Source organism: Perognathus longimembris, chromosome 6 (genome assembly GCF_023159225.1).
Source record: "Perognathus longimembris pacificus isolate PPM17 chromosome 6, ASM2315922v1, whole genome shotgun sequence".
Classification (NCBI taxonomy): domain Eukaryota; kingdom Metazoa; phylum Chordata; class Mammalia; order Rodentia; family Heteromyidae; genus Perognathus; species Perognathus longimembris.
The window spans coordinates 71,099,915-71,114,128 of record NC_063166.1 but is presented as its reverse complement, the minus strand read 5'-3'; the positions used below and the strand labels follow the sequence as shown (position 1 = coordinate 71,114,128).

Genomic DNA, 14,214 nt, shown 5'->3' with positions numbered 1-14,214 from the left:
TGTAAGAGCTCTGTTCACAGTTGGGGTGGTGGGGGGTGCTGCATTGGGATCTCCCACCCTGGAGTATCCAAAGTCTCACAAGAGCCTCTTTAAGGCAGGAAGAGCAATTAGAGAACACTGATCCAGGGAATCAAGATCACAGGGAAATGAGGTTTCCTACCCACTGTGAAAAAGCGAGGCAGGGAACACCAAAGACTGAGGAGTCTCATGTAGGGAAAAGGACAGAGATCGGACATTAAAAGCTTGCCCTGATTAACGAGTATGATGATTATAGAAGTGGAGATGGAAGGTAATGCAATGTAAGTGGGGGAGGAACACAGAAGTTAGGGGCATCTCACAGCCCCATCAAGAAAACTACCAGGGCTTACTTCCTCGCTAAGTCTCAGCACAAGAAAATGCACCAATCATGCTGGACCCTAGGACGTCACTTGGCTGCAGCCATCTGGGCCTCCCTCCTCTGGTCTCCAGTGTTCCATCTTATAAGCAGGGGAGTTGAATTTGAAGGCTTGCAGCTTCCTCCCAGCTCCTCTGTCCTGGGCTTGCCCTGCCTCAGCACACCTCCCTCAGAACAACATGTTAGGTGTCACCATGGCCACTGATGCATCTTTGTTCTCACCTACCTTGTTGGAAGAAGGGAGGTACACAAGGATCAACCAAATGGGGTTCAAGTCAACAAGTGGTAAAAGGTGGGTAGGGATACGTACGTGTTTTTCCCCTTCAATCTTCTTGTCAGCCACCTGCATTGCACTCAGGTATTTAAAATGCAACTCCATTAGTCTGTCAACCTGAAAGAGAGATTTCACCAGGAGTGAGAAAGGCAGAGCGAAGCCCTCCCCATCTCACTGTCACAGCTTACAAAGGGAGACCATGCTTCCAATTCTGCCATGGGAGAAGAGCACTGCTTAGGAACACATCAGGAATAGAGCGAAGAGCCAGGGTGGAACAGAGCAAACACTTAGGATGCTCGCAGCCTCAATGCAGGCCCATTCCCCAAAGGAGAAGATACACTCCCAACCCTTCTACCACTCTTAGGACTTCAAGTTGTAACAACAAATAAATAAATAAAGATTCAAGTGCCTTCTTGCAAAGAGAAAGTGCTTGAAGTTACATACTTGATATTCACTTAGAACTTTACTGAGATCTTTTTTTCCAAACTGAAACCTTTCATGTTCTGATTCTGCCCCAGAGCTGATCTTTTTTTTTTTTTTTAAGCTGCCTGAGTAAAAATTTTTTAGTTGCTTTTGAATCAAAACAGAGTGCAAGAAAAACTCCTTCAGCGACCTGAAACAAGGCTTTGACTCTTGTTCGGTAGTACCTTCAGAGTCAGTTTTAAGCTTAGCAGAGTCATGCTTCGAACATGGCCTGAGGACCACTCAGACAGTTTGGAAAAGTTTTCTTTTCTTTTCTTTTTTCCCCCTACGACTTCCAAAGAATTGAAGGAACAAGGTGAATCTCAGACTTCGGATCTATCTTCTAGGAAGGTTGATATCACCATGGTTCTTGGCCCAGGAGCTGGTGGTATTGGTCAGTTGGGGATACTGCTCCTGCTCTGCCTCAGATAGCCCAGGAAGTTTGTGCTCAAATCCCCTGCAGCTAGGGTGACCTGAAAACTTCATGTATTTTTGCTACAAAGTATTTCCATGTCTATTATTTCCTATGGGTTTTTTTTTTTTTTTTTTTGCCAGTCCTGGGGCTTGAACTCAGGGCTTGAGCACTGTCCCTGGCTTCCTTCACCCAAGGCTAGCACTCTACCACTTGAGCCACAGCACCACTTCCGGCTCTTTCTGTTTATGTGGTGCTGAGGAATCGAACCCAGGGCTTCATGCATGCTTGGCAAGCACTCTACCACTAAGCTACATTCCCAGCCCCATTTCCTATGTTTTGTCACAAACAACAACAATAAAAACCTTGAGAAAGTACAGCAGAGAAATGACAACAACTCGCATCAAATGGAGTTCAGATGTTAAAAGATGTCAGAGTGTGCATGATTGACTTGTTCTGTGTCCTAACCTGATGGCTCTTAGCAGTGTTACACTGCTCCAGTCGGGGGGTGGGGGGTGGGGGCTCAGATACTCCTTGACCTCTCTTGAAAGCAGGAAGTAACTCCAGCCCTGCTTCAGACACAAGCAGGAAAAGCACTTATTACAAGTTCAAAGTCAGGTTTTGAGCCTTTGCTTTCCTCCTTTACCATTGTCTGCTTATGAATGGTGCTATAAAAATTTGCATTCAGCAGCCTGGGTTCAAATCCTAGCGCTGCTCTTATTAGTGGTATGATCTTGGGTAAGTCACATTATGTCTCTACACTTCAACTTCCTATCTGACAATGTGAGTGATAGTGACATAAGGATGAGCCACAGTTATGAGATTACACGCCACAACGCAAGGCAGCTGCTCTATTACCCACTCAGCAGTCACTCAATAAATGGCAGCTCCTATTATTGTTACAATTGTTCGGTTTGGCACAGGAGGTAACAATATAAAATACCCATCCAATCTCATTTAGTAATCATCACCAGTTCCACAGCCCACCTAGGATGAGCTCTACTGCTTCCTTATCATCACCACCACCCAGTAAGACCTCATCCAATTCACCTCCCATCAACTCTTCCAGATGGATACTAAGGGCTCCAATTTCAAGCTGGGGAAGTGAGGTTTAGAGCGGCATACATCAAGAACAGGTTCAAATCCATACATAGAATCCAGAGCCTATGCTATCATTTTGCTCTGCTGTACACACCACCCCCATCCCAACCAAAAATCCTATTAGAATCCACTCTCAATGGGTCTGTATATTTGCCTAAAGTGCCCACTGCTATCTTGCTCAGGGATCACCACTGCTCTTGGGACAGTGCATTTGGACATGGCAGTGAGCAGCAGAACTTTAGAGATGCAAACCAAGAGCCCAGATGCTAGATAGGGCAGCAGTGTGAGGCCCAGCTTCCTCAGATCCTATCACATAAGAGTCCTTCCCCACCCACCAGTCCTGCTTGCATCCTCAAGGTCACAGTCACCCACCTTCTCACTGTCATTTTCTGTGAATTTATTCAGGAGCCGGGTCCGCTGCTGCCCTCTCAGGTTGCGCAGGAGGGAAGCCAGGATCGAACAGACATGCTCTGGGTGGGAAGGAGAAAAGAAAACATGCTGAGATCAGAGCAGTAATTATTACCTCTCTTCAAGGCCTGGTCTGGTCTATTGAAGGAGGAATAAGTGGGCCTCTCTGACTGCTGCTATTGATTAATAAGACAAGAACCTCAATGGTGTCATCGGAAAAAAGCACTGATTTCCACACACTGCAGTCAGAAGGGATGATAGACTCAAGGGCAACATGGGCGAGGGATTCAAACCAAGTGAGGATTTCTACCCTGCCTGGAATTAATTGGTTTGTATTGTCCACAAAAGTACCTCAAGCTAATCTCCTCTTTATAGAAATATAGCCTGTGAACAGAATATGAATACTAGTCATGCCATGGACAAATGATGAATAAGAGATGTTCCACTGGATTCTCAAATTACTTTATAACTTTCTCAAGCAAATGCCCTGGAATTAAATAAGAAATATGATAGGACCTCAGCACCATGCTACATTCTGGTGCAGTTGAAACCCCACTCCTTGTGTAAGGGAGCTGACTGTGAGCCCTTCAAGCCAGAGATGGTGCCTCCCAAATTCTCATGACTTGGAAGTGTCTGGGAGCAGCACGGAGAAAAGGGCAAATGAAGGGATGGCACAGGCTTCTTTTGGGGAGAGATTTCTTTTTTTGTTTAAAAAAGAATTTTGGAAAAAAAAATGTCAGTAATGACCTTGAAAAGGAGGTGACAGAAATCAACTCATGGAGAAATGGTAAAGTTTATCTTGAAATGAGATGTTCAGTATGAACAGCAAAGGTTCTGCTTGCAAACCTAGCAACATCTTCTTGTGCCAGTCACATGAGTTCTCAGAGTCGTTTGACTATTAAGCGTGGCCACAAACAGCAGACCCGTTCTTGACTGCTTCATAGGTGTCATTCCCTCATGTCCTAAGCATCCCCACCCCCTCGTTTCTCAATCTCTGAATGCTAGACTCACTCAGTCCTCAGACATTTATCTTCTCTTTATCCACTCCCTTGGTGTTCTCATCCTGTCTTATGGCTTTGGGAATCAGGCATGATGAGACCCTCACACCTGAACCTATAGGCCAGTCCTGTCTTCCGAACATCTATTCTCATATACTCTTGCTCTTGCCTTCTTGTCATAAATCCTTTCGCTTTAGCAAGCTCCTCGTCTTCTTCCCCATAGTCTTTTCCATCTAGTTCGTGGCACCCAGGTTTTTAAATTTCTCCCTGCCCATGGACATACCCTCAAGAGCAGTCAAAATGCTTCTCCAGGTTAAAATCCAAAGGCTGATCTGTTAAAAATCCTCCCATGGCTTGCCACTCAGACTAAATCTGTTTCTGACACCAGCTACTCCTGCCTAAGGGCCACTGCCCTTTGCTGTTTCCTCTGAAATGCTCACACCAGTCATGTCACTTAGTCTTCACATTCAGTAGGACTCACCTGCCTCATTTTCCATGAGGCTCTCCCCTTGTCCATTCACTTTACAAATGCAAGGCCCAACACAGCCTTTCTGGAGCCTCATCAGCTTTATTTTTCTCTTTATAACAGCTTACCTTCTACATGTTTCCATATTTTGTCCACTTCCTTTCAATTAGAATATAATTTCTACAAAGGCAGAGTTTTCAACTTGCTGTCACTGTCATATCTGCAGCATAAAACAATGCATAGACACAGAGGTGTCTATACATTAGGAACACTTGCTGAAGGAATGGGAACAAAGCAGGCTCTCTGTATTAAATTCTGGTGGCGGTGGTGGAGCCCAGACAGACACTGTAGAATTCTAGATATCTTTCAATTTTGTGTAAAGCTGGGAGTGAGGTGGTGTAAGCTTGTCTGCAGTCATTGCCTTCAAGGGGAGGATGGAATGAAAATGGGAATTGGAAAGAACAAGTCCTGGTCCATAGGACGGCAAAGAACACCAGGAACCCAGTGTATGGATGAGCTAAAGTGGCGTGGCTCTGAATGAAAAGATAGGGTAAAAGGGGACCATCTTTGGAGCAGTCAGGGTAAACCCTCTGATCTCTGTGAATGCTAAGAAGGAAGACTCAAGGCAGGAAGAGTAAGGGGACTCACAGTCTGCAATCCTGGGCCACATACGCTGAATGTGGCTCTGATCCCTTCAGCTGGTAAACTGGTTCGTGAGACAAGGCATAATGAATGCAGTCAATCTAACGAACTCAGATCTGAAACTTTGGAATTTGCATGACAGCTGGAAACAATCTGTGTGTGTGTGTGTGTGTGTGTGTGTGTGTGTGTGTGTATAAAACTTTAAATGCACTATGATTGGTCTATATCTTCCCCAGGATCCATAGTGTCTAATGACTGGTCTCCCTACCTCCACATGTACATGACACTTTAGCTAATGGCTTTTGTACTTATTCCATTTCCTGGAAGGTCTTCTTCTCTAGTTATTAACTGTGGTTTATTTCTAAAATACAGTTTTATTGTTATTAAGGTATACAGAGGGGTTATTATTTTGTTTATTTATTTGGTCATGGGGCCTGAACTCACTGGGTACTTTCTGAGCTCTTTGCTCAAGGCACTCTACCGCTTTGAGCCACAGTGTCACTTCAGGTTTCTGGTAGTTAATTGAAGATAAGAGTCTCACAGACTTTCCTGCCCAGGCTGGCTTTGAACCACGATCCTCAGATCTCAGTATCCCCAGTAGCTAGGATTTACAGGCATGAACCACTAGCACCCAGCTGGGTTTTCTTTTTTTCTTTTTCTTTTTTTTTGCTAGTCCTGGGGCTTGAACTCAGGGCCTGAGCACTGTCCCTGGCTTCTTTTTGCTCAAGGCCAGCACTCTGCCACTTGAGCCACAGCGCTACTTCTGGCCTTTTCTATATATGTGGTGCTGAGGAATCGAACCTAAGGCTTCATGTATACGAGTCAAGCACTCTTGCCACTAGGCCATATTCCCAGCCCCTGGGTTATCATTTTATATGTCAGGTAATGAGCAAAAAAAAAAAAAAAAAAAATTTTTTTTTTTTAACAATATGACCCCTTTCTTCACTTTCTCCCAGTGTCACCTTTCCATCCCTAACCACAAGTTACGCAGTTCTTTTTTTTTTTTTTTTTTTTTTTGGCCAGTCCTGGGCCTTGGACTCAGGGCCTGAGCACTGTCCCTGGCTTCTTTCCACTCAAGGCTAGCACTCTGCCACCTGAGCCACAGCGCCCCTTCTGGCCGTTTTCCATATATGTGGTGCTGGGGAATCGAACCGAGAGCTTCATGTGTAGGAGGCAAGCGCTCTTGCCACTAGGCCATATTCCGAGTCCTACACAGCTCATTTTTATAGACTTTTTTAAACTTTAGATTTTCAAATGTGTATGTATCTATGACAATATATATCCTTTGCCCAAATTAATAATACTATGTTTTTCATCTATGTTGCAAAGATTTTCTCTAGTTTGACATTTGTCTTTTGACAAATTCTTATTCCAAGCTAAGTTTTATTACTACTATATTGTTTTGCTGAAAGCAGCTTCAAATTCCTATCTGAAGGGCTTAGTAATAGCTTAGTGGTAGCATGCTTATCTAGTATATGTAAGGCTCTGGGTTAGATTTCCAGTACCCTCCTCCCAAAGTAGGTAAGGTACACCAACTGTCACTGTTTTATTATGTATCTATGACAGTAGGCTTATTTGGGTCTGTACACAGATTTCTCATTAAACCCTTACAAATCAGCTACAAGAAGGTGCCATCCTCATCTTCATTTTATTAATGTGCAATCCAAGGCCTCAAGAGGTTAACTCATTTAAGACCACAGGCTTGAGTATGTGGTGATGCAAACCCTAGTTGTCTTGATTCCAAATTGTAGGCTTTCCTATCATCCCCACAACCAAGGTACTCATCAACACCGTGAAAGAAGAGACCAGAAATGAAACAGCAAAGCCTGAAAATATACTTCATATGGCATGCACAGTGCCCAAAACACAGGCACTATGCAAATGTGGATTAAAAAAACAGCGACAGTTTTAATGAGAGTAAAATGAAGCAAAGGCCATATGGAGTATAACATGAATAACAACTTCTCTTCTCTATTTTACCAAATTAGTCTTTCCAGAAGCAATTTCTTCCAGAGTCTAAATAAAGAAGAATCTTTGGGTTTCAGGAAGTTCCAAATACTGAACCAGAACTTTGCAGTAATTTTCTCGCTTAATCTTGATTAAGTAGGACAAAAAAGTTCCAAGATAGTGTTCTTATATACCTCAACAACAGGGTGGGGGAGGGTGCTTGATGGCAGGCAGAAAGAAGGTATCAGGAACAGTTGTTCATTTTGGAGAGGAAAATTTAATGTACAAAAGAACCATTCTATTAACATGCATTCTCACAATGCATCCCAAACATTGGCCAACTGTAATGCACATAAACACAGATGATATTAACCTATTTGTAAAAGATAGGTGGTCAATTTCAGGAGACCTGAGGCTGCCTGTGTTCCTTCACTTCTTGTCTAGGTGTGGCCCGCCAGATAGGGAAACACTTCAGCTACCCTAAGTTTTAGTACACACCGTTTCATTAGCTACTAATAAATGTAGCTCCTCTAAGAACAGATTTCAGCCCAAGGTGGTGTCAATTTTTCATGCACCAAGGAGATGGGGAGCTGCTGGCACAGAGAGCAGAAGAGATAACAGTTTTATCTGCTGGCCAACACTGCTCAGCTGCTCTGTCATTCCGACAGGATAAAATGGAGGTGAAGGATGGCTATGGAGCTGTCAATGCAGACAGTGGATGTAGTAGCTCACTGCAAAGAGAGCACGCACACACATACGTGTGTGCATACATGCGCGCACACACACATATACACACACACAGAGAACTCACCAGGCTCCAGAGAATGGAGGCCCAAGAAAAATCTACCTTTTCAGCTCACTAAGCTGGGAACGTGGGCATCTGGGGTCTGGGTAGAGGGCTAGAGTTGGTATTGATGTTGTGTCTGTGTGAGTCCCTGCCTGCTGGACACCTTGCTCAACACTCAGACAACTGGCTGCCTCAGACACTAATTACTGAAACTGCCTAGAGTGGTGGCTCTGGACCACCCTTCCCCCAGCTCTCCTCTCCTCAGGGCCTCTCAAGGGTAATTAGCAATGGGTTAGCCTGGTATACATGCAGGAGGCTGGATGTTTGATTTTCTAGGGGCAGTTAAAAGTTCTATAATTTTCTGAGCTAGAAAGAGGGTTAGAAATTCTATGCCAGCCTCCTCCACAGGTGTGAGTACAAAAAGAATGCCCTGAGAAGGGATGTGGCTTGCCCCAGGTTAAGAGTGGGGCCACTGGAACCTCAAATCTACAAAGTGCCTTCTTGCCCCCAGGTCAGGGTACTTTTGAGAATCTGTATGAACACAAATGCATGTTATCGCTCCCCGAGTACAACCACAAATGTAAACATGTTTCCATGGACTTCCAAAGATCTATCTCTGGAAGCACCTTACTTAAGGACTGTTGTCAATTACACTCAAGTCAGGGGTCTTTCCAGATTAGCTCAGGCAGTTGCCTCAACCAGGATTTACACGGTGTACCATTTTGTAAAGAGTAGAATGGAGCAGTTTTTGCCATCCTTATTCAAAACAAGTATGTTCAAATCCTAGTCAGTGCTTGGTAATAGTACCTCTCTGTGAGAGGAGCTATGTGCCTTTAAGATAGGCCTGCTCAGGAGGAGGCCTGTCAGGGTATCCTGATAAAAGGCACCCAGACCTTGAGAGGACTCACACTGGAGATCTACTACAGACAGGATGACAAGTCAATGAATTAACCTTGTGTGAGGCTTTAGGATCAGATTCACATCTTGTCTCTGGTACTCATGGCTGGCTTGAGCATGGTGCAGGATCTGAGTCTCAGTTTTCTTTTCTGTAAAATGGAGCTGTCCTGCCTATCTATTAAATCTTTTGTGTCAAATGAGTTATGTGCATAGTAGTCCTCATCAAACTGTAATCTGAGATCTGATCTATCCACCAAGAGCACCTAAGAGAAACTCTCACATGTGCACCTGCCAGAGCTCCAGCTAACTCCTTTCCGCACTGCACCTGACAACATGCTCCCCACTGATGGTGTCATACTAATTTGCTCTGGCTGAGAAAAAAGTAGGAACCAGCTTCCTTGACTCTTAGCTGGTAGGGCTCTTTTCTGTAAGTCAAGATTTGTTCTAACCCCCAAATGGAGCAAGGCCAACTTCACTCAGACTCTTTAATTCCACAATAAATTAAACCAAACTGCCTGTATGGGGCTTCCTTTAAAGCCAAATAATACAAGATTCTGGGAGAAACAGACAGCCCAGAGAAGGGCAATAACTATTTACTATGAAGCTGAAGGACACAGCAAGCACATCTAAGCAGAAATGGTTCTACCTCTGAATAAAAATACATGGACTTGGCAATAATAGTCATTTGCTTTTTAGTCCTGCTGTGAAAGTTTAAAACAGAACATGTGGTATGTATAGGAAATAAGAAGTAGCCAGTACTTGAGTTGTATAAGCTCAGTATAATTACAATGCACTAAGTGGTGTTCAACAGTCATTCCTTCATTCAAAGTTCTGAGTATCTCTTATGTTCCAGGCAAGGTGGGAAGTACTGGAACTGTGGAGGCCAAAGAATCTGGCTGGAGCTGCTCAGAATCTTCTGAGCAAGCTGAGAAACAGCTACAACAGAGTATATGGAATATACATGGCCCCTAAGGGAAGGGTCACTAATTCATTTGGTAGAAAACAGTGGGGTAGACAAGTGGGGTAGCTGCACAAATGGATGGTTAGGACAAAATTAAGACAAAAGGAAAATGTTTTTCTCAGACTTCTGGGACAGACACAGAGCTGGATATGACCCTGGCAAATGAATGGCCATGAACATGTAGTGTCATTTGGGGAGAAAAAAGTTGGTAGATTGACAAGTGCCAGATTTTGAGATTCTGGGGTTGCATTTAACACTTGAAGCACAAACCTAGAGCATATTCTCAAAGTCAGGGGTGAGTGGAAAATGGGGAAGGGAAGAAGGTGATGAGGTGCACAGCAACAATCCAGCCACTGAACCTCCTTATCCTTCTGGGCCAAAAGAGGTACCTCCACATTCTAAGAGAGTGCTGTGTGCTAAAGCCTTAGTGCAGCAGGCAGGGGAGGCCTGCATTCACCAGAAAGGAAGAAGAGCTGAAGAGCTGTGTGGGTGGCCACAGGAGGCCTCTGCAAACTCATTTATTCCTGCAACAGTCCGAAGAATCTCATCACATATAAGATACAGTGTTTAAGATAACCAGACACTGCTCATGTCTTCCAGGTGCTTGTGGTCTATTACATCCAAATTACATGACAGAAAATTGTGACTGTGAGATGATAAGCATGTCAATTAGTTTGGTGGGTGTTCATTTTACAGTGTATGTGTGTGTGTGTGTGTGTGTGTGTGTGTATCAGAAGATCAGGCTGTACACCTTAAATATGTATAATTTCTATACATAAATGATATCTCAAAAAAGTTACAAAGTAAAGTAAAATTACATTGTAAAAAGTGATAATGAATGGGGAAGAGGCAGCAACGAATGATGGAGCAAATAGTCTTCCAGCCAGGGGAGCTGGGAAGAATGGCAGGAACAGGGCATTTGAGCTGAATACAGGGAGGAGGGGCAATGTGAGTGAGTGTATTTCAGGCAGAGGGACCAACATGAAGCAAAGTGATTAAACTGGAACACATAGGGGACAAAGGTTTGGGAGGAGTGTAGCAGGAGGGAGGAAAGGATGAAAGTTGATGAAACTGGAAAAGTGGGGTACAGATCATGAATAAATGTGACTGTTGGACTATGAAAAGTAGTCCCTAACTACTGTCCTGTTAACTTAGACTAGCCTGGCTGGCCAGCAGTCCCAATGATTCATTAAGAAATACATACATGGGTCAGCTAGAGTTCTATTCTTAGGATGGAAATGGTCCCTGTACTGCACCCATCAGATCTTGGCAAGATCTCCCAGGACCGCTTTAAAATTCAAGGCCATGCTGCAGAGTTGCCTTTGTTTCCACCAAGCATCCAAGGCCATTAGCTCTTGTTTTAAGAAATTCATATGGCAATGTTCTTACACTTCTAAAATTATAACCGTCTGTGTTTTATTGCTGAACCTCGCTGCCCACCTCCCTCCAGCTACCCCAGATGGACAGACATTCTTGTTTCTGGTACCACTCAAGATGCAAACAGGATATTTAAGATACTCTAATTAGATCGATCTTCACTTCAGCAGTGGTGTGTTAGAATACAGATGAACCTGTTCCATGCCCAGCACTGGCAGGCAGCTGAAGGAGCAGGAGGCCCTGTCAAATCAAACCATAACATTACACTCCTCTGCCTTTATTATTATTATTTTTCCCTTTTTACATTTCATGATAATGGACATCTGCCTAGCAGGGGATGTGGCAACCCAAGAAGAGTCACGCATGTGTGCTCAGCCATGCCAGTTGAATATTGATGCAAGGTAGATCAAACACTCTCAAAGCAGATGGATCTGTGTGAGCATCTAAATATAACCTCTTTAACACATACACACAATGCATGTACTCCTGTTCTTCATGAACACCTCTGAATATTCAATATGTGGTAGGCACTGTCTATAGAGACAGGCTACTTAAAGATATAACCCTTGTATGACCTATTATGTGCCTAAATGGGCTTTGCATACATCACCCTGTTTAATTCTCACAACAACCCTAGGGAATGTTTTTGATCAGTCTCCCCATTTTGCAGATAAGAAACTAGAGATTTGGTTGGGAAAAGAAAAATCACCTCCCAGAGTAGTCTCACAGCTAGCAAGTGACCAACCATGTTAGTTTCACTTTAATAAAACTAGATCATTTCTCTCAGGAGTTAAAAGACCAATCAATAAGAATATGGGTACAAATAAAATCAGATAGTTCCATTCAAAATACTTAATGCCTGGAAGGATGTAGCAGAACTCTCTGCTCTGCTACCTGTCTGTGCATCATGCTGAACCAAAGCTATGCTGCTGTAGGTATCTACCCAAGACAGCATGGTCCTCAAAAGGCCTGACCAGCTTTTGTCCTCTCTGTCCCTAGTCTTGTGCCAGTTCAACTAATGCTGAGTGTGATGATATTCTAATGAGACACATGGTAAGAGTTGGCTTTAAGAGACAGACACACACAAAACAACATACTCCCTGAAAAAAAAGAGAGAACAAAAGGAATAGATAATTTTTAAAGAGTCTGGATGTGCCAGATTCTGCAGAATAAGTAGAAAGGGCATTTGGGCAAAACATGAGAGGCTTAGAGGCATGGAGATAAACAGAAACAGCTCAAGGTAAGCTAGAGGCTGTGGGGGTGGGTGAGGGGATGGAGGGTGAGGCAGGAGGACTAGTCAAAAATTCTGCACATTTGACTGGAGTCTGGACTTCATCCCACAGGACAGACTGGACAGATGCTAGAGAAGAGGCAGCATGACCAACTCTGCAGTGTGCAAAGATAATCCTTGGAAAGAGACAGGGATGGACACTGGAGGAGCGGTTGCATCAGATGTAGATGACAGGATCAAGATCAATGATTATATATCACTTTCAGGTATATCTAATTGCCCCTAAGCAATAAATAATTGAAATAGTGAACTTTCAGAATAAAAATCCCAATTCCTTTCCTCTTTTCTCAGAATGACAAAGAATACTAGGACAGTCAGGCGCTGGTGGCTCACACCTGTAATCCTAGCTACTCAGGAGGCTGAGAGCTGAGGATTGTGGTTGGAAGCCAGCCTGGGAAGGAAAGTTGGTGAGACTCTTATCTCCAATAAAAAAATATACTCAGAAAGAGCCAGAAGTGGAAGGGCTGGGAATGTGGCCTAGTGGTAGAGTGCTTGCCTAGCATGCATGAAGCCCTGTGTTTGATTCCTCAGCACTACATATACAGAAAAAAGTCAGAAGTGGCACTGTGGCTCAAGTGGTAGAGTGCCAGCCCTGAGCAAAAAGAAGCCAGGGACAGTGCTCAGGCCCTGAGTTCAAGCCCCAAGACTGGCAAAAACAAAAAACAAACAAACAAAATAAGAGCCAGAAGTGGAGCTGTAGCTCAAGTGGTAGATCACTAACCTTCAGCAAAAGAATCTTGGGGATAGCACCCTGCTCCTGAGTTCAAGCCCCAGTAAGAGCAAAATAGAATTAAGAAAAAAAATACTAGGACATAGTAGACTCAATTTGTAGTTTATACTTCAAGAAAAATCTTCTCTGAGACTGAACAGGTCTCCACTTACTCTCTGAGTCTCATTATCCTTGTCTGTACAATAGGGATGGCTTAATTTATGAGGTCTCCTCTCAATTCAATGATAAGATTCTAGTTATATATAAAAAAAATTCTCAAGACCCAGCAATTTCATCTACCAATTCCAATACTTTCTTCTAGGAATTCACTCAAGAGGTCAAGAAAACATCTGACCACAAAAAGACACACAGAGCTGTATTTCCGAATGGCTAAAAATCTGAAACAGCCTAGAAATAGGAAGAATGGAGAAATTCATCCACATAATGCAATACTACTCAGCCACAAAAGGAGCAAACTACCACTAGTAGCCATCTGGGACCATACTACAACTATGGACAAATCTCAAAAGCAACATGCTGAGTCTCACCCACACTGGATAAGCCCACTGGTTGAGGATCTAGATGAGTGAGTTAATGTGGAAAACAGGGCAGTGGTTTGCCTTGTGTGTGATTAGGGTGGGGCAGGTAGGAACTTTCTAGGCTATCATAATATTCTACATCTTGACATTGGATTTGCCAAAACACATTAAATAATACACTTAAGACCTCTGCACTTTACTTTGTAATTGTACCTAAACAGTACCTAAACACACTGAGGCATTGAAGGATGGAGTATACTGCTGTCTGCAACTTACTTTCAACATTAAAAAAAAAAAAGAGAGATGGTAAAAGAAATGGACAGAAATGTGCTTTAACAACCCAGCAAAGTGTTAATTGAAGAATCTAGGTGTATATGGGGTACATAAGTATTTGCTATACAGTTCCGTCACTTTTCTTGTATGTTTGAAATTTTACTTAAATGTTGAGAAGCAGGCAAGACAGAAGTGAGAGGAATGTGAACTTGGAATATAAATGAAGAAACTCCCAAAGGTGATTTTCAGAAAAGGAGTTATATGTCTGCTGTTTCA

At 43.3% G+C, this 14,214-nt stretch overlaps 1 protein-coding gene across 3 annotated transcripts in view; it reads right to left on the bottom strand.

Moving 5' to 3' along the window:
• The window catches only part of Ctnnbl1 (catenin beta like 1), a 153,828-nt gene that overhangs the window by 23,512 nt on the left and 116,102 nt on the right, over positions 1-14,214 (bottom strand). For all 3 annotated transcript variants that reach the window (XM_048349167.1, XM_048349168.1, XM_048349166.1), the window contains 2 exons: positions 3,016-3,113; positions 705-785 (listed from right to left, as the gene is read on the bottom strand). In XM_048349167.1, the coding sequence (XP_048205124.1) occupies positions 705-785; positions 3,016-3,113 (179 nt within the window). The remainder of the gene's footprint in view (positions 1-704; positions 786-3,015; positions 3,114-14,214) is intronic.